This window comes from Mastomys coucha, unplaced genomic scaffold (assembly GCF_008632895.1).
Source record: "Mastomys coucha isolate ucsf_1 unplaced genomic scaffold, UCSF_Mcou_1 pScaffold18, whole genome shotgun sequence".
Lineage (NCBI taxonomy): Eukaryota > Metazoa > Chordata > Mammalia > Rodentia > Muridae > Mastomys > Mastomys coucha.
In genome coordinates, this window is record NW_022196900.1 from 86,801,200 (window position 1) to 86,821,124 (window position 19,925).

The window sequence follows — 19,925 nt, forward strand, 5'->3', positions numbered from 1 at the left end:
ATTTAACATGGCAGCCTCTGTCTGTGTAAAGCATTATAAAAGCATTATACGCTCATCGGCTGTCTCCACCTGCCCCTGCGTATATGTCCCTTCTCTGCAAACATCCTGAGTAAACCCTTACCCTCTGCACTGAGCCTGGGTGGTAAGGCTCCTAGGCTTCAGGGGGTTTTCATTCCACTCTGAAGATCACCTAGACTCTAGCATTGCTCTTAAACTTGGGTCAGTTTTGTCCTCTAGGGAACATTTGGCGATGTTTGAAGATACCTGTGGATGTCTGGTAGGTGGGGACCAAGGATACATGAAGAATTTCCTGCTTCAGAAAGTCATTCGTGATGCCGTTGAGAAAACCTGCTTTAGAACAGTGATAGTAATTCATTCAGTCATTCATTTATTCTGTTTCAGTAGAGCTGACTGAAGGCAGAGCTTCAGACATGCCGTGTAAATATTTTTTAACCAAGGAATTGTGATTCTCAGAGTGGGCTTTCCTGGACCAGCAGCAGCAGTAGCAATACAGAGAACTTCTTTAAAATGCAGATTCTAAAATCCAGGCGGCGGTGGCACACACCTGTGATCCCAGCCCTCAAAGGCAGAGGCAGGCGGATCTCTGTGAGTTTGAGGCCAACCTGGGCTACTGAGAGAAACCTTGTTTCAAAAAAAATAAAATAGGAAAGGAGGGAAGGGGATGAGTTAACAGAGGGAAAGGAGAAAGAGAGATGAGAGAGAGAGAGAAGGAGGGAGGGAGGGAGAGAGAGAGAAGGAGGGAGAGAGAGAGGGGAAGGAAGAGGGAGAGAGAGAGGGGAGGTTTAGCAGTGTTTGGACAAGTCCTCTAAGTACCTTTTTTGTAGTGCTGCTGGACTGAACCCTGACCCTGCTGGACTGAACGCTAGGCAAGCATTCAGCCATAATGCACCTCCCAGCATGCATCACCCTGGTGCACCTGGGTCCCCTAGAGAAGCATTGTGTTCAGAGAGCACTGGTGCTTCTCGCCCTTCTGAGGAACACCGCATAGACTTTTATTTATACTCTCTTGCTATTCTTCACCATCCACTGGCCTTTAAGACTTAGCGCTACATGGCCTATTATCTCACGAGGCAACAAGTCCAAAGACGAGAGAGCTGGCTTTTACCCTAGCTGGATCCTTTCTAGTTACCACAGTGTGGATCTTAATGGCTTCTTCTCATCTTGAATGTACTCTGGAATCATCCAGAGAGCCTTTAAAAATCCCAGACACAGGCTGGGTCCCAAACAACTAAACCTGAATCTCGGAGAAGGGCCTCAGGATAGCTCCTAAGGTGGTTCCAAGGGGTGACCCCAGTTGGGAACACTGGTGCTGGCCATCTTGTAACTACACCATGGGGCAGCGTAAGGCTAGCCCCACTCCATGCCCCTCTACATGCACGCACACACATGCATGCACACACACAAACACACACACCAAACATGCACATGCACGCACATACACACTCATGCACATATACACACACTCTTGTACATATACACACACTCGTGTACGCATACACGCAAATACTCTTTTGCACATATACACACGAACTCTTGCAAGCACACATTTCCTTGCGCGCGCACACATGCACACACACACATTGTATTATCCATCATCTTACAAGAAAGCCACTGCCTCTCACCTATGTTATGTGAACTTCAGAACCTCTACCAAAGCCCCTGGTTGATCACAAATGTAGGAGCATGGCCAGAGAACCCCAGCCATCATCCCTGAGTGGTAGATTATGGATCTGTATGTAAAATAACCCCCTGAGGGCTGGAGAGATGGCTCAGTGGTTAGGAGCACCGACTGCTCTTCTAAAGGTCCTGAGTTCAAATCCCAGCAACCACATGGTGGCTCACAACCATCCGTAATGAGAGATCTGACTTCCTCTTCTGGATGAACTGAAGACAGCTACATTGTATACATGTAATAAATAAATCTTAAAAAAAAAAAATAACCCCCTGAAAGTGCCTCTAACTTCTAAGTCCCAAGTACAAGGAAGGGCTATTGGGTGGCTTGGTGCTAAGTACTCCTTCCTTAACCTTCATGTATAAGGCCTTGAGTCCCATCCCTAGCACCTCATACAGAAGAAAAGCGGGGTATCTTGGTGCATATCTGCAATTACAGAGGCTAGGACAGGAGGACTGCCTTGAGTGAAGCTAGTCTAAGTTACATAGACACCAGGGCTATATATTTATATTGTGAGGCTGTCACAAAAACAAAAAAACAAAAAAGTCCCTGCTACAACAGATCAGAAAAGACCCTGTAACCTGTAAATCCATTTGTAGGTCATAGTAGCTGGAGGGAGAAAGTTCCCAGGGGCACACAGATAGCACAAGTAGAGGTTTCCATCTTTCTTCTCCTTCTTCTTCTCCTTCTCCTTCTCCTTCTCCTTCTCCTTCTCCTTCTCCTTCTCCTTCTCCTTCTCCTTCTCCTTCTTCTTCTTCTTCTTCTTCTTCTTCTTCTTCTTCTTCTTCTTTTTTTTTTGGTTTTTTGAGACAGGGTTTCTCTGAGTAGCCCTGGCTGTCCTGGAACTCACTCTGTAGACCAGGCTGGCCTCGAACTCATAAATTCACCTGCCTCTGCCTCCCAAGTGCTGGGATTAAAGGCATGCGCCACCACTGCCCGGCGGTTTCCATCTTCTTGAGAATGAGGATTGAGTCCAGAGGTTTGACTAAAGTACATGCTCTACCCCCAACCTCCTGCAATTTGTTTGGACTTTTCAGACAAAAATTAAAGCTGGCTTGGTGGCACATACCTTTAATGCCAGAATGGTAGGCAAAGGCAGGTGGAGCTCTGTGAGATCTAGTCAAGCCTGATCTACAGGGGTACAAAGTGAGATAGATAGATAGATAGATAGATAGATAGATAGATAGATAGATAGATGGATGGATGGATGGATGGATGGATGGATGGATGGATGGATAGGTGAATAGTGGATAGATGGGTGGATGGATGGATGGATGGATGGATAGATAGATGATAGGTAGATAGATAGGTGGATGGTGGTAGGGGTAGGGAGGATGGGGTGGATAGGTAGGTAGATGGGTGGATGGATGGATAGGTGAATGGGTGGGTGGATAGATGGATGGATGGATAGATACATACATACATAGATACATAGATAGATGGGTGGGTGTATAGGGGGTCTGGGGATGGGTGGATAGGTGAGTGGGTGGAGAGATGGATGGATAGATAGATAGACAGACAGACAGATAGATTCTCTAATAGTTGCTTTCAGAGACCTCCCTGTAAGTAGAAGACAGTGGATAGAGAGGAGTTAGGTAAAGTTTCACTGAGGAAATGGTCTGTGAGACGAATCCCACAGCAGAGGAGATTGTAGATACACAAGCAAGCAGGGGATAAGGGTTGTCTATGGAGGTAACAGAGGAAATGGCATCACTGCTCAGCACTGTCTTGGCTGGAATGTGCAAGGCTGACTGCCCAGTGCACGGGGGGAGTAACAGGTGAGCAAGAGCTTTGGGGACCGCCGGGACTGCAAAGGGCTCAAAGACAGCTGGAAGCTCTGATGCCATCCTAGGGTAGAGCCACCACAAACTGCTCAGTGCTGTGCACTCCAGGTCCCCAACCGAGCATGCTCTTGCTAAGGGCTGCTCACACACAGTCATTGAGGGAAGAGAAACCCAGGGCTTCTGCACACCAAAGAGCTGCCCTGTGAAGCCACAGGCAAGGACACAGCTACCACCGGGGAACCATAAGCTTTACACCAGTGAGGCAGAGGCAGGCAGAGCTGAGTTCAAAGCTACCCAGGTTCACAGAGTGAGTTCCAGGACAACCAGGGCTACACAGAGGAACCCTGTCTCAAAAACAAAACAAAACAAACAAAAACCCAAACAAAACAAAGCGTCTAATGTTAGATGTGGTGACACACTTGGAATCCTAGCATTCAGAAGGCTGAGGCTAGAGATCTGGAGCCCAGCCTAGGCTATATAACAAGACTCCATCAAAAGAGAGGGGAAGGGGGAACTAGGAAGATAACTCAGTCAGTAAAAGTGTTTGCCACACAGCATGAGGACCTGAGTTGCCTTAGTGCCTGTATAAAAAAGCCAGATATGGCAGCTACACAGGGCTACAGGGCTACACAGGGCTACACAGGGCTACACAGGGCTATAGGGCTACATGGGGGGCTACACAGGGCTACACAGGGCTACGCAGGGCTACAGGGATACACGGGGCTACACAGGGGCTACACAGGGCTACACAGGGCTACACAGGGCTACGCAGGGCTATAGGGCTACACAGGGCTATAGGGCTACACAGGGCTATAGGGCTACATGGGGGGCTACACAGGGCTACAGGGATACACGGGGCTACACAGGGCTACACAGGGATACACAGGGATACACAGGGATACACGGGGCTACACAGGGATACACGGGGCTACAGGGCTACACAGGGCTACGCAGGGCTACACAGGGCTACGCAGGGCTATAGGGCTACACAGGGCTATAGGGCTACATGGGGGGCTACACAGGGCTACAGGGCTACACGGGGCTACACAGGGCTACACGGGGCTACACAGGGCTACACAGGGCTACAGGGATACACGGGGCTACACAGGGATACACAGGGCTACACAGGGATACACAGGGATACACGGGGCTACACAGGGATACACGGGGCTACACAGGGATACACGGGGCTACATGGAGCTACACAGGGATCCTTATGGCCACAGCAATGCTTGTGCTATCAGCCAGCCCTGGGTTCACTGGTCTCCAACAAATGTCACGGCTGGCAAGTAAAGGAGCTCGCCTCTAAGCCAGACAGGAAAACCCCCACTCCCAAAAGTTGTCCTCTGACCTAAATACACACACACACACACACACACACATCATCATACACCCACACAAACACTGCACCACACACACACATACATACACACATATACACACACAGAGATACACAAACATCACATGCACACACATATGCCACACACCACACCACATTCACACACATACCACATACACACATATCATGCAGCCACACAAACACCACACCACACACACACATCCCACATCACATACACACATAAATACTACACAGACACACACAAACAGCACACACATACATCACACAGACACCACATACATACCACACACACACCACACACATACCTCACACGCCAGACACACATGCATACACACGCATACACACCCTACCTTCAGAACTATCACTTAGCCTTTTCTGGCTTGAGGCCATGGGTGTTCAGATGTAGGTGTCCAGGTCACTAACCACTGTGATCTCTTCAGAGCTGCCATCCTTTCCTGAGAGCCTACAATGCTTACCTCAGACCCCAGTAGACTGCTAAGACCAGGCACCTGGTGATAGACAGTGACAAGACATGGACAGGCGGCAGGAAACGTGAGTCCCATCAGAGCACTCGATAGTGGCTGGAGGGCCCAGCCTGAGCTGGCTCCATTTGCTTCCTTTCTGCCGTTGGCCCTGGGACAAGCTCAGCGCAGCAGTGTACTGAAGGCCCAGCAGCAGTGGGGGCTGCTGGGAGAAGGCCTAGCCTCATCTCTCAATGTCCCAGCTCTACTGGCCTCAGGGCCTACTTGAGCTGAAAGCCCGTGTGTCCTCTGAGGGCTGGTGGGAAAGGAAATTTGTCTCAGCTGTCAGCAGAGTCTGTGCGGGAAATGGGGGGCCCCACAGCCTGGGAGAGGTCTTTTTTGCAGCGCCATTTAGGATCCTGACCTTCCATCTCCGTATACCCCTCTCTATCCTCCTCCCAACCTTGTTTTTTTAAAAGACAGAATCTCACTCTAGAGCTAGCTACCAAGGTGTAATGACATAGTCATTAGTGGCTATGTCCTTTAGTGGCTGGTGCAGAATCCAGCAAAGCTCGGGAGTCTCCTGGATGATAAAGGAGCCTGACTTGTTTGTTACGATGCTGGGCATAGACTCTGGGGCCTCCTTGTACATGCCAGGCAAGCAGTTTAGCATCAGGAGTCTTTTACTTACCTTTATCTTCCTTGTTATGTGACACAGGGTCTCCCATTGTAGCCCAGGCTGGATTAGAAGTCACTATTTAGCACAGGCTAGACCCAGACTCCAGTCAGTCCTCCTGCTTCAGTTTCTTCTGCTTCAGTTTCTGGGACAACCAAGTGTCACCAAGCATAGTTATTTAGTTTGGGGGGAGGGGGCTTTTGTTTTGTTTTGTTTTCTGGTTTTTTGGATTTTTTTATTTATTTTTCCTCTGTTGTATATACATTGTATGTAGGTACGTGGGGTCAGAAGACACTCAGTGCTCTCCTTCCCTCTCATGGGTACCGAGGTTCAAACTCAGGTTGTTGGGGTCTGAAGCCAGGTACCTCTACCTGCCAATCTAGTTCACCAGCCCCACCTTTTGAGACAAACTCTCATGTACTTCAGGCTGACAAGTCATTTGGATGACACTGAATTTCTGATCATCCTCCTGCCTCCACCTCCAGCTGCTGAACCCTGTGTTTGTCAGTACTCGGGTCTGAACCCAGGGCTTCATATACGCTAAAGCGAGTACTGAGCGAGCTACAACCCCAGACTTTATTTGGGGTGGCTTTTTTGGTTTGGGGGTTGTTTGTTTTGGGGAGATTTTTGTTGTTGTTGTTGCTTTTAGATTTTACTTATTTTATGTATAAATAAACTGTCGTTCTCTTCAGACACACCAGAAGAGGGCATCAGATCCCATTACGGATGGTTGTGAGCCACCATGTGGTTGCTGGGAATCTAACTCAGGACCTCTGGAAGAGCACTCAGTGCTCTTAACTGCTGAGCCATCTCTCCAGCCCATTTAAGGTAGTTTTTAAAGGGAGATTTATGTAATCCAGACCTGCCCAGATCTTGCCTCTTCCTTTGGAGAGCTAGGATTGAAGGGTGTATGAGGAGACTGTATCCAGGGGCATCTTTTGATAGTCACTAAGCACCTTTCTGTCCTCCCAAGTCCATGCTCAGGAGTTCTCCTAGGCCTGGGGCAGCCCCAGGGTAGTTCCAGAAAAAGGCAGATCAACAAAAAGATGAAAAGATTAGCAGGTTGGAACTTTAGCCCCGCCCACTGTTCTTCCCCAGGACTGGAGATGGAGGTATCTGCAAACCCTTGAGGTAAGAGCTCCTTTTAGAGCCGCCAGGTTGATGAAAAGTGAACATGCCGACTCCACAGAGACAGAACAGCCACAACTGAGTACCCCGTCAGATCCCACCCTAGGTACACGTTTTCATCTGGCCATTCATTTATAATAGAGCCATTCTATTATATAATAGAGCCATTCTGCAAGGCTCTGCAAGCCAATCTAGCTAATTATGGAACATGAGGAAAGGGTCGTAGGAGCCCCACAGCCTGTCCATTGGCAGGACAAATGGTAGCCAGAGGCTTGGGACTGGCCTCTTGCAGGGGTGCCTGCTTATGAGACTGAACCCTTCATCTGTAGGGGTCTGGGCTAAGTCCCAGGTAGTTCAAGCCATAAGTGAATTGAATCATCAGGCACCCAGCTGGTTTGAAGAATTGGTTAGTGACAGAGAGTGTCCCAGAAGCTATAATTAGTGAGCACGTTCAGCCCTCCAGTGTGAGAGGAGGGGGAGTTCTCAGACTTACCATTCAGGCAGATCATGAAAAACTGTTCATGGGCCGTCAGTTTCTCACCCCCGGAGGGTGAAAGCCACAGACCCTGCCTAGCTTCAGGTTAGGGTTTAGAGCAGAAGGGGCTTCCCAGTACCCTCCTCCCATCCCGACTGCCCAACCTCCCTCGAACCTGACCATGATCCCACCTTCTCACTCAGGAAGTGGGGCTGTGCTCTGAGTCATGGCTGTCTTTCCTTTGTGAGCCCTGCTTCAGCCTTTCCTAGTCCTCCCTTAGTCATCCCTCGTGATAAGGACTGGAAGCCCCACCCCCAACGTGTGTCATCCCCAGTTCTGAACCTCTTGCCAAAAATGACTGCCTCTGCTTGTCCAGTTGTGTTGGCTCCTTCTGAGAACCTTTAAGCTTCAGAACAGAAAGGTGTCCTTGGGCCGGGCGGTGGTGGCACATGCCTTTAATCCCAGCACTTGGGAGGCAGAGGCCGGGGAATTTCTGAGTTCGAGGCCAGCCTGGTCTACAGAGTGAGTTCCAGGACAGCCAGGGCTACACAGAGAAACCTCATCTCGAAAAAAACAAACAAACAAACAAACAAACAAAAGTGTCCTTTGGGACCCAGGGCTGGGAAACAGCATGTGGCTGGCTACTTTTATGTCAACTTGACACAGGCTAGAGCCATTTGAGAGGAGGGAACCATAATTGAGAAAATACCTTCATAAGACTGGGCCACAGGCAGCCTGTAGAATACATTCTTAATTAGTGATTGATATGGGAAGGCCCAGTCCATTCCAAGTGAGACCATCCCTGGGTCGATAGTCTTGGATTCTGTAAGAAAGCAGGCTGAGAAAGCTATGAGGAACAAGCCAGTAAGTGGCACCCCTCCATGGCCTCTGCATCAGTTCCTGCCTCCAGGTTCCTGCCCTGTTTGAGTTCCTGTCCTGACTTCCTTCAGTGATGGACTATGGACCCAGAAGTGTAAACTAATGAACATTGTCTTCCCCAACTTGCTTGTGGTCATTGTGTTTTATTGTTGAACTATTAACCCAAATTAAGACACAGGACGAATAACAGGCATGCCACCCCAGTCTGCTCACAGCCAAAGAGGTCTGCCGTGATCCAAGGCCCGAGGAGGCCAAGGTAAATAAATCACCAAAATAGAGTCCTCATACTGCTCACGGTCTACTTCAGGAAGCTAAGAAGGTTCTAGAATGAGCTATCATGGAGGTATCGAAACCCGGAGTGAGCCAGAGAGGGGACCTCCCTGGGTGACCAAGGGTCAAGGGATGAGGCTTAGGCTGAAACGCTAAAGACGAACCAGAGTCCACTGCACTACACATAAAGATCCCAGAGTAAGCCGGGCGATGGTGGCATACGCTTTTAATCCCAGCACTTGGGAGGCAGAGGCAGGTGGATTTCTGAGTTCGAGGCCAGCCTGGTCTACAGAGTGAGTTCCAGGACAGCCAGGGCTATACAGAAAAACCCTGTCTTGAAAAACAAAAGAAAACAAAACAAAAACAAACAAACAAAAAGATCCCAGAGTAGAACAACCTTGGGACTCCGAGATGGCTTTTTGTAAAGATACTTGCCACTGAGTTTGAAGATCTGAGTTTGATCCTTGGGACCCCTATGGAGGAAGCCAACTCCTACTCGTGGTCCTTTGAGAGCCACAGAGTGCTCTAGCATGTGTGTACACAAACACAGACATACAAGGTAAATACATAAGAACAAACCTAAAAACAGAGAGGGGCCAGAGGGAGTGGGAGCCCAGGATTCAGTAGGGCAGAATTGGAATAAATGACCTAGGACAGAGGGTAGTTCAGACTTTGAGTAAGGTGGTCAGACCTTAGGTCTGGGGCATTTGGGACCTTCAAGAGCCTGGCAGAGCTGGTCAGAGCAGACAGAGCAGAACCCGGTCACTGTAAGGAGAGAGACATCATGTGTCCAGTGCTTGGGTCAGTGAGGGCTAACTAAATGTCCATAGGAGTCTGAGCACACTGTCAGCATGGAAGGGGGAACTGACATGGGCTCACTTGAAACCTCCAGGGGACCCTGTGGGGAACCAGTCTACCGGGGCTGAATCGCCATGGATTGGCTCTTCTTTTGTGAGAAAGGGGACTCTTTGGAGACTTTGATAAAAGCTGGGACCCTGTCCCCACATAAAGTTATGCTCTGCGTATTGTTTTAGGGACTTCCTGGACAGACTCCAGGAAGCCTAGGTAGTCATGGAAACTGGCTGGACACAGCTGCCATTCCCTAACAGTGGCTGAGAAGAGTCCCCAGTGTTATCCCAGTTGCTTCAGCAGTGTGTTCGTGCTTGTGCCTGTGCATGTGCGTGTGCGTTTACCGTGCGTGCGTGTGTGTGTGTGTGTGTGTGTGTGTGTGTGTGTGTGTTTATTGTGCGATGGTTGACTCTGGGAATACTTGAGAGGCCTTTTGTTTTGTCATTGTTAACAGTACTAGGATCAAATCCAGGGGTTTTATGCCCACTCATCTTGCGTGTTTTAAAACGCGTTTATCTGGGATTTGGGAGGCTGAAGCAGGAGGATCTCTGAGAAGCCAACCTGGGGGGCTGGACTTGTTGTCCCTGAGCTGTGAAGAGTCCGGAAGAGTGCTTCAAGCGCACTCTGGCTTCCAGAAACCCAAGATACATCAGGAGAAGGAAAGAGAGAAAGAAGAAAATGTGGCCGGGAGACCAGGAGGGCTGGCGAGCTTGGGCTGAGAACTCAAACGAAAATAAAGGGCCAAGTTGAAACTCCAGGGCTATCTAGGCAGGGTGGCTTCAGCTCCCTCAGCTTACCAAGCTAAGGTCTACTGTTCGGTTTACAGGACTGCCTGCCAGGGACTTTTTTTTCCTACTTTGTTCCTGAGGACCCCACCCCACCCTCGGAGGGTGGTCCTGAGAGGTAGTGTGATCTGGCCAAGGTGACACAGCTAGGGAACAGCAGTCTGGACCCGACCCAGAGCTGCCAGCGCGCAGGACCCGCACTCTTCCACTTCGCTCCACGCCCCTCCCCTCCCCCGCCCCCTCGCTCTTCCGCCCCTCCCTCGCCTCCCTCCGGGGTGGCGGCCGAGCCACGTGGTGGGCCGGGAAGCGGCGGCTGCCTAGCGCCCGGGCGGCTGCCCCAGCTGGGCAGTGCTGCACCGCGCCGCGCTCCGTGCCTGCGGGGGCCGCTGAGCGCTGGCCGGCGCCGCGGGCGGGAGGTGTGCCGACGGCCGGCCGCAGACAAAGGAGGCGCGGCAGAGCCCGCGCGGACCGGGCGCACCATGCACTCGGGGTGCGGGCGGCCGGCCGCGGCTCTGGGGACCCGGCCCTAGTCGCCGGCCCCGCCGCCCCGGGGCGCCATCGGGACGACGCGACCCCGCGCGGCGCGAGGAGGAGCCATGGGCAAGTGCAGCGGGCGCTGCACGCTCGTCGCCTTCTGCTGCCTGCAGCTGGTGAGCCGCGCGGAGCGGGGTGGGGCAGCGGCGGTGCGTGGGCGCCACCCGGGGTGCGGGGTGGCCGGGCGGAGCCTGCCCCGCGCGGGCCGGCTTGTCCCTTTGTGTGCGCTCCTCGCCTCAGCCCCGCGCTCGCGCGCACGGTCCAACGCTCCCGGGCTGCACGCGTCCGTTCGCAGTGTGTGCGTGGGCTCCCGCTGGGGGCTGCGCCCCAGGACTGTGGCTCCCTTGGGGCCGGGGGTGTGTCCGAGGCTGGTCTGCGCATTCGGAGAGGTCCTTGCCCGCATATCCCCCTCCAGATCGCTGGTTCCATGGGTACCTCTTCCCTCTGGGCTCCGCCCCTGTGAGCGTTTCTCACAAAGTCTCTTTCTGCTCTTGTGTTATGTCTCTGGAATGTTTTTAGATCTCTGGCCATTTCTGCTTTCTGTTTGGGTGGTGGGACCTGAGACTCTTTGAGAACCCTCAGCCGTCCTTTGTGCTGCTTTCTTGCCTCCCAGCACCCTCCTGACTGGGTAGCCTGGGATGGAGAGCCACCTCCTTGAAGGAGGGTAACCAGGAATTGATGTATCGTGGGCCAGCCTGACCTGGTAGGCACCGGTCCCACTTTGTGGCTTTAGTCTGGCCCCCGAGTCCTCCAGCGTCCCATAAGCCATCTGTTCTATCAGCAGCGGGGTGGGGTCAGGTAAAGAGTTCCCTGGTCCCATTGGATGAGGACACTTGAGTGTCCTGGGAAGAATCAGAGCATCTTAGGGCTCTGTGCTGGCCCCAGTTTGGGGGTGGTGGTGAATGAGGTCTTTGACTGGAGGGCGGCATAGTGAATCCGGAGGCTAAGAGTGACTGAGGTCCTGGCCTATGCATTGGGAGGGTGATAGAGGTGAGACAGGGGTCTCTTGCCTCCCTTGGAACTGTGGTCCAACACGGCTTTGCTTCTTCTCAAGACAGTGTTGTGCAGGAACTGCTGATAGATAGCATCAGGTCTGTGGAGGAGCCTGGGGCGCCTGGGCCTCATTCCTGTGGGTCTGGATCTGCCTTCCAGCCTGCACCTGCCGACTGCACCCCCACCCCCACCCCGCCCACAGGTGCAGAGGGTGGTGGGGAAGCTTTGAGTGGGATGTGCAGGTGGCCTCTGTCCTCTCACCTTTCCTTGAGTCACTGGCCCCACGCCTGCTATTCACAGCATTGTCCTCTTGGGCCATGCTAGAACCTCCTCTCCCCCCACATTGGTGTCCAGGTGACTTCCTCCTCATAAGGCCAACTGGTCAGGCATCATTCTCAAGGACGGTAGAGGGACTTAGTCACCACCAGGTAGGATGAAAACTCCAAAAGGGCAAAGACAGCTCATTTTGTTCCTGCTAAATCCCCAGCAGCTGGACAGTGCTTGACACCTCATTAATATTTGTAAACTAAACGAAGAACCGGTTATTTGGCAAATCTGGGCTCACAGTAGAAATATTCTTCGTTATCTATTTTTAGGACCATAAAATGTCAAGAAATCTTCAAACTTTTTAGAGAATTCCTTTTCTTTCTTTTCTTTTCTTTCTTTCTTCTTCTTCTTTTTTTTTTTTTTTTTTTTTTTTTTTTTTTTTTTTTTTTTTTTTTTTTTTTTTGTTTGTTTGTTTTGTTTTCCGAGACAGGGTTTCTCTGTGTAGCCCTGGCTGACCTGGAACTCACTCTGTAGACCAGGCTGGCCTTGAACTCAGAAATCCACCTGCCTCTGCCTCCTAAGTGCTGAGATTAAGGGCGTGTGCCACCACTGCCTGACTCCTTTAGTTAATTTAAAATATATATATATTTTTAAAAATTTTGTGCATCTGTGTCTGCATGTGTGAGTGATCCTGAAGAAGCCACCGGCCCACCGGAGCTGGGGTTACAGGTGGCGTGTGCCGAGACTCAAACTCAGGCCCTCTGCAAGAACAGAGCGTTCTTCACTGCTGAGCTATTTCTCCAGCCCTAAGGATGCCTTTCTGTTTTTGGCTTGTTGTGTTTATTGTTCTTGTTTGTTTGAGACATGTTCTAACTCTTCCATCCAGGCTGATCTTGAACCTTCAGCCATCCCCCTGCCTCAGCTCCCTGAGTACTGGCTGGAATTACAGGATGTCTAGCTTAAGTTTTAAACTACTTTTTGTTTGTTTGATCGTTTGATTTTGTTTCCAGACAGGGTCTCTCACTGTGCAGCCCTGGCTGTCCTGTAATTCACTCTTGTAGAGCAGACTGGCTTTGAACTCACGGAGCTCCACCTGCCTCTGCCTCCCGAGTGCTGGGATTAAAAAGTGTGCACCTCTACACCCTGCTTAAACTACGTTTGTCTTTGTTTTGTTTTTACTTAAGAAACGAAGGGTGTGTGTTATGAAGTGAATAAATAAGCGCTCAGAGAGTGGAGAGTAGAGTGTTTCCTTCTCTCTGTGCCTGTGAGGAGTTTGTCCCTTGCTCATTCTTGAGTGCTGTTACTAATTCACTGGGTGCCAGCTACTCTTGGGAATGCTTTTCCACGAGTTAACTCATTTAACCTTCATTGTGACCCAGTGATGTAACTTGCTCAAAGGGATCCAGGAACTGAGATTCAGGCTTGGGACCAGCCTTCTCTGTTGCCTTAGCTACAGTCCAAGAAGCTCTGGCCTTGGCGCACTAGGGCCCGTAGGGAGGTGCTCACCCGTCTAGGGAAGCAGAAGTGGTACAGGGGGTCTCCCAGCCTCCGGTCATTCCCAGCCAAGCGATGGCAGCTCTTCCACCAGCACAGAGCTAGCTTAGACAGGACCTGGGTGGGATTCCACTTCTCCCACGAAAGCCTGGGTGGCTTGGCCAGGTTGTGCGAGCTACATGAGACAATTTAGGAAGTGCGGTGGGAGGGGGGGCGACTTGAAAATTGGTCTCTTGGCTCTGTTGCTCTGTCTGAGCTGATTGCAGAAAGGGTCCTTCCAGCTGTCACTCACTAACCCCCTAGAGCCCCTGCAGCCTGGCAGCTTCCAGAATGTGCTCTCTCAGGATGCTGAATGTGCCAGCCTGAGGGGAGAAGGAGGCTGAGCTTTCTGATCCAAAGGACTGAGGTATTAAAGAGGCAGTTAGTTATTTTTCCGCTGAAAACGTTAAGAGAAAGGATCGTTTTCCTTTTCCGATGGAGTTTAGGCGTGAAGAAGCAAGCCCATTGCAGACCCTTCCTTACTGAGGTAGACTTGTTTTGGACAAAGGGTAGAACACAGGGGATGGAGCTTTAGAGGAAACAGATCCGGACTGTGCCATCGAAGTGGATAACTACTGGGGAATAATTGAGGCTCTGGAGTTTGAGCAAAGCCACCTGGGTTCCAGATCCCGCTGTCGCCTAGTCACTTCCCGACTGCATGATTTTGGATTAAGTGTCTCTGTCTCTCTCTTGTGTTTTGTTGTTGTTGTTGTTGTTGTTTGAGACAGAGTTTCTCTGTGTAGCCCTGACTATCCTGGAACTCACTCTGTAGACCAGGCTGGCCTCAAACTCAGAAGTCCACCTGCCTCTGCCTCCCAAGTGCTAGGATTAAAGGCCACCACTGCCTGGCATTGTTTCTTATTTTAATTTATTTAGTGTATGTGTGTGCAGATGCCACGGCATGCATGTGGAAGTCAAAGGACTACTTACAGGAGTCCGTTCTCTCCTTCTACCTTGTGGGTCCTAGGGGTCAAACTCGAGTTGTCAAGCTTAGCAGCAAGCACCCTTAGCCTTTGAGCCATCCTGTTGGCCTGTCATTGGGGTTTTTTTGTTTTTGTTTTTGTTTTTGACACAGGGTTAAGTTGTGTAGCCCTGGCTGTCCTGGACCAGGCTGGCCTTCAGCTCAAGAGATCCCCACCCCCACCCCAGAATGCTGGGATTATAGGCATTCACCACCACACCAATCTGCTACTTCCATTCTCCAAAGTGTACCTTTGTTGTCTGTCATAAACAGTTCCTGTGTGTGTGTGTGTGTGTGCATTCATGCTCGCACATGTGTGTATATGAACTGTGAAGGCCAGTTGTTGATCTCAGTGTGCCCCTCGGCCCTCTCCCACATTTTCTACCTCATGGGATCTCTCATTCACCCTAGATTTCACTGTATTGCTAATCTGGAAGGCCTACGGATACTCCTGCCCCTGCCTTACACACAGCTGCCTTACACACATAGATTTCTCTTTCCTTTTTCTCTCTCTTTCTTTCAAGAATTATTTATCTGCCGGGCAGTGGTGGCATACGCCTTTAATCCCAGCACTTGGGAGGCAGAGGCAGGCGGATTTCTGAGTTCGAGGCTAGCCTGGTCTACAGAGTGAGTTCCAGGACAGCCAGGGCTATACAGAGAAACCCTGTCTCGGGGAAAAAAAAAATTATTATTTATCTTATGTATAGGAATACATTGTAGCTGTCTTCAGACACACCAGAAGAAGGTGTCAGATTACATTACGGATGATTGTGAGCCACTATGTGGTTGCTGGGAATTGAACTCAGGACCTCTGGAAGAGCATTCGGTGCTCTTAACCACTGAGCCATCTCTCCAGTCCAGATCTTTTTTATGTGGGTGCTGAGGATTAAAATCCAGTCCTTACGCTTTTGTGTCAAGCAAGCACTGTATCAGCTGAGCTGTCTCCTGCCTCCAAGTTCCTGATTCTTAGGATGGTTATAGTGGCTGTCACAGTGGAACTATAACTCAAGCATTTCAGGGATCGTGTGCCTTTTGCAGGAAGTGGCAGGCACTGGGACCGTGAGCTGAGGGGTAGGAGGACTGGGTTCTAGCCCAGCTTTGACCTTGACATCTGCAGGTCTGTGCATCTCCCACCTCTGTGTCTCCTGTTTATTTAGTTTTTGTGTTTTCTCCATCTGTGAGGTGAGAAGAACTTGAAACCTGGCTCCTGGGCTCTGCCTGACTGGGGTCTTCGAGGACATCTGGGCAGGTGTGAAGGTTTCTTGGTTCCCTTCTGTCCTCAGAACCTCCCAGGACATTTGCTTTCCTGGGTTCTAATTACTGTAGCGTGCTGACCTTATTAATACAGTTCACTCCCAGATTCTCACTCATTTGCATATTTCCTCTCCCTACTCAACCTCCTTCCCGAGCTCCCACGGCCACTCTGTTCTTCCGGTAAGGGGATGAACCCGGGATGTTCGCCCTGGGGACTCATCTTTGGTTTCTTCATCATCATCATTATGGTTCCCGTTTGAGGAGGCCTGTGCTAACCACTTCGTATGCATTACCTCATTTAAGCAAATGAGCTTACATATGTAAAGTGCTTGGCAGAGTGCCTGGTACGTGTTAAACGATCAATAAACGCTAGCCATTTTCCTGCCTCTACCCTTCACATTATCGTAATTCCTTGCAGTGGGAAGGATGGTTTTTATTATCCCCTTTTCCAGATAAGGAAATTGAGGTGCCCAGGGGTGAGGAGGTTTGCCCAGGGTCACCAAGCTAGTGACAGAATGCCAGCCCTCTGCTGCCTCTTGGAAAAAACTGACGACGTCTACAGTTCCAGTGTTCAGTGGCCTCACAAGGCCACCAGTGTTTGTGATCTCAGGCATAGTGCCCCCACTATGTGCTAGCAACAGCTTCCTATTGTGGCGATTCTTGTCCCAACCCCATGTGACTTTGGACTGATGCATTCTCCATAGGCGCCAGCTTCTAAGTCTCCTCCCCACTTCAGAAAAGGCTTTTATTGCCAGGTGCCAGACACATAGTAGGTACTCAGAAAATTATTAGAATCATCCTTCCCCTGCCCCATCCCGGAAGGCTATTTGCCTTCCAGAAGGTGCTGGGTGGGTGAGGGGGAAATAACTCGGCTTCCAGCTGAGCCGAGAGTAATGGTGTGAAACGTGGTCCAGCTGATGGATGTGTTATTAGCGGTAGTGATGGCAGGGATGGAGGGAGGCGGCTCTGGTGGCCTGGGCTCCTCAGCAGCTGCAGCTGTACGCTCTTGGCTCCTTCTAAGGATCCGACTCTTTGCCTGAGGCTTCAGGTCCTTGAGCTGGCTTCAGAGTTGGGAGTGTGAAATTGTCCGGCTCACTTCTGTTCTTTAGTCCCCTGTGGACAGAACGAAGCTGGGAGATATACTCCCTTGAGCAGATGGACAAACTGAGGCCCTTTGAGGGGTAGGTAGGAGAGTAACTCTGTCGGCAGTGAATCAGGCAAGTGTTGCTGCCACCCTCTCACCTACGAGGTAGTTAGAGCAGCACTCTACGGCGGGCGTGGCAGTCTGGGGATGTGGTGACGTGAAGTGTTGACAGGATCCTGTATGAACCTGACTGGGGAAGTGCATCCCACAGTCGGATGCTATTTGGACAGGTCATCGGCTCCATCTCTGTCTAGATCAAAGGTTTTACTAACCAAGGTCATTCCCATAAATGATCCATGCTTATCCAAGTTTGTCAGAGTCCTCAACACCTCTCTTTCCCTTTTTATTGGTGGGGAGAGGGGGACGAGGTTTGAGACAGACAGGATTTCTCTGTGTAGCCCTGGCTGTCCTGGAACTTGCTCTGTAGAGCAGGCTGGCCTCGAGCACACAGAGTGCTGTGCCACCTCTGCTCAGGTTTCTCCCTTTTACTTGTTAAAGGATTTTATTTTTAATTGTGTGTATGTGTGAGTGCAGGTGCCCTCAGAGGTCAGCGGTGTCAGATCTCCCTACAGCTGGGAGCTACAAGATGTTGGGAGCCACCTTATGTAGGTGCTGGGAATCCAACTCAGGTCCTCAGGGAGAAATAGCAAGTGTTCTCAACCACTGAGTCATCTCCTCCCCGTCCTCTGCCTTCTCTCTCTCTCTCTCTCTCTCTCTCTCTCTCTCTCTCTCTTTCTCTCTTCCTTTCTTTATTTTCTTTCTTTCCTTCTCAAGACAGGGTTTCTCTGTATACCTCTGGCTGTCCTGGAAGTCATTCTGTAGACTAAGCTGGCCTAGAACTCAGAAATCTGCCTGCCTCTGCCTCCCAAGTGCTGGAATTAAGGGCATGCACCACCATCGCCCAGCCTCCACCTTCTCTTTCTGTGGTTTTTGTGGGTTTTTCATTTGGTTTGGTTTGGTTTTTGGTTTTCAAGGCAGGATTTCTCTGTGTAGCTTTGGCTGTCTTGGAACTCACTCAGTAGACCAGGCTGGCCTCAAACTCACTGAGATTCTCCTGCCTCTGCCTCCTGAGTGCTAGGATGGTTTTTGTTGGTTTTAAGACAGGGTCTCATGCATCCCAGGCTGGGCTCAGCTCCTGATCCTCCTCTTTTCCTGTCCAAAATGTTGATGTTAGAGGCACATACCATGCCCAAAAGTTGATTTCATTGCGTGGAGTATATGGGGCTTGGTGGGGAATAATCCTGTCTTTCCATGTGGTGTCTGCCATGAGCCTAAACCTGCCATTGTGTTAGATGCCTGTTCCCTGATGTAATCTGGTTCATTCACAGCTACATAAATAGTAGGTACGGGACAGGTCATGCCTATAAACTGGCACTCAGGAGTCTGGGACAGGAGGATTGTCGAGAGTTTTAAGCCAATCTGCTCCATTTCATGAATTCCAGGCCACCCTGGGCTATAGAATAAGATCCTGTCTTAAAATACACACACGCACACACACACACACTACACACAGAAGAGTCAGGTTTGGCTGGGCAGTGGTGGCACACGCTTTTAATCCCAGCACTGGGGGGGGCAGAGACAGACAAATTTCTGAGTTCGAGGCCAGCCTGGTCTACAGAATGAGTTCCAGGACATCCAGGGCTACACAAAGAAACCCTGTCTCGAAAAAAGAGTCAGGTGTGGTAACACCTGCCTCTAATCTCAGCACTTGGGAGGCAGAAGCAAGAGGATCTCTGAGTTTGAGGCTACCCGGGTCTACATAGTGAGTTCTGGGACAGCCAGAGCTACATAGCAGGACCATGTCTCAGAAAGCACAAAGTAAAACTGGACTTGGTGGTACACTAATCTCCTCATTCTAGGAGACAAAGGTAGGAGGATCTATGAGTCTGTAGCGTAGCCAGCCTGGTCCACTGAGTGAGTTCCGGGGTTCTATAGTGAGACCCTATTTCAGAATGGAAGGAAACAATTACAGGATAAGAGGCCAGTAAGATTATTCAGCTGGTAAAAGATCCCCAGTGCCCATATAAAGGTGGAGAGAGAGAGAGAGAACTCCACAAAGTTGTCCTGTCATTTGTCCCCCGTGGCACATGTCTCTCCCATCACACACACATACACATACACACACATTTATTATTTTTTATTTTATTTTGTGTATATTGGTGTTTTGCCTGCCTGTGTGTATGTCTGTGAACCATGTGTGTGCTTGGCACTCTCAGAAACCAGAAGATAGCCTCAGATTCCCTGGAACTGGGGTTATAGGTAGTTGTGAGCCACCACGTGGGCTCTGGGAGTCAAACCCACATCCTCTGGAAAAGCAACCAGTGCTCATAACCACTGAGCCATTTCTCCACCTCCTACAATAATGATATTTCTTCACATGGGGCCAGTGAAATGGATCAGCTGGTAAAGGCACCTGGTGCCACGCCTGCTGTCCTAAAGCCTTGGGTTCAGTCCCAGCACCATATAAACTGAATGTGATAGCCCTTGCACACTTCAGGAAGTTAAGGTAGGAAGATCAGAACCTAAGGTTATCCTTGACTGACTACGTCTGAGGCCAGCCTGGGCTGTAGGAGACCCTGTTAAAAAGGGGGAACAAGAGGAGGTTCCAAGCCACAGAGTATCAATGAGTGTCTTATTCCTGACTTCCTCCTGCTGTGACCTAGAGAGCAGCAGGAGGTGTCAGAGATTGAGAACATTGAGCCTCAGTACACACCTGCTTTCTGGGGACACTCATTTCTTCCAGCAGGGCGGGAGATTGAACACAGAGGTTTGGAGTGAGCTGTTAGCCATGGGTGTAAGTTTCTAGTCTCCTGGTCCTGCATCTCAGAAAAGCCAGTGGATATAAGAGGTATGGGTGTGGATTCCGGGAACACGGGCTC

The 19,925-nt window shown here is 50.4% G+C and overlaps 1 protein-coding gene across 1 annotated transcript in view; it reads left to right on the plus strand.

The window, feature by feature from the left end:
• Window positions 1-10,665: 10,665 nt before the first annotated feature.
• The window catches only part of Nkain1 (sodium/potassium transporting ATPase interacting 1), a 44,455-nt gene continuing 35,195 nt past the window's right edge, over window positions 10,666-19,925 (plus strand). Inside the window, exon 1 of the mRNA XM_031378835.1 lies at window positions 10,666-11,010. Within this exon, the coding sequence (XP_031234695.1) occupies window positions 10,957-11,010 (54 nt within the window). The 5' untranslated portion in view covers window positions 10,666-10,956. The remainder of the gene's footprint in view (window positions 11,011-19,925) is intronic.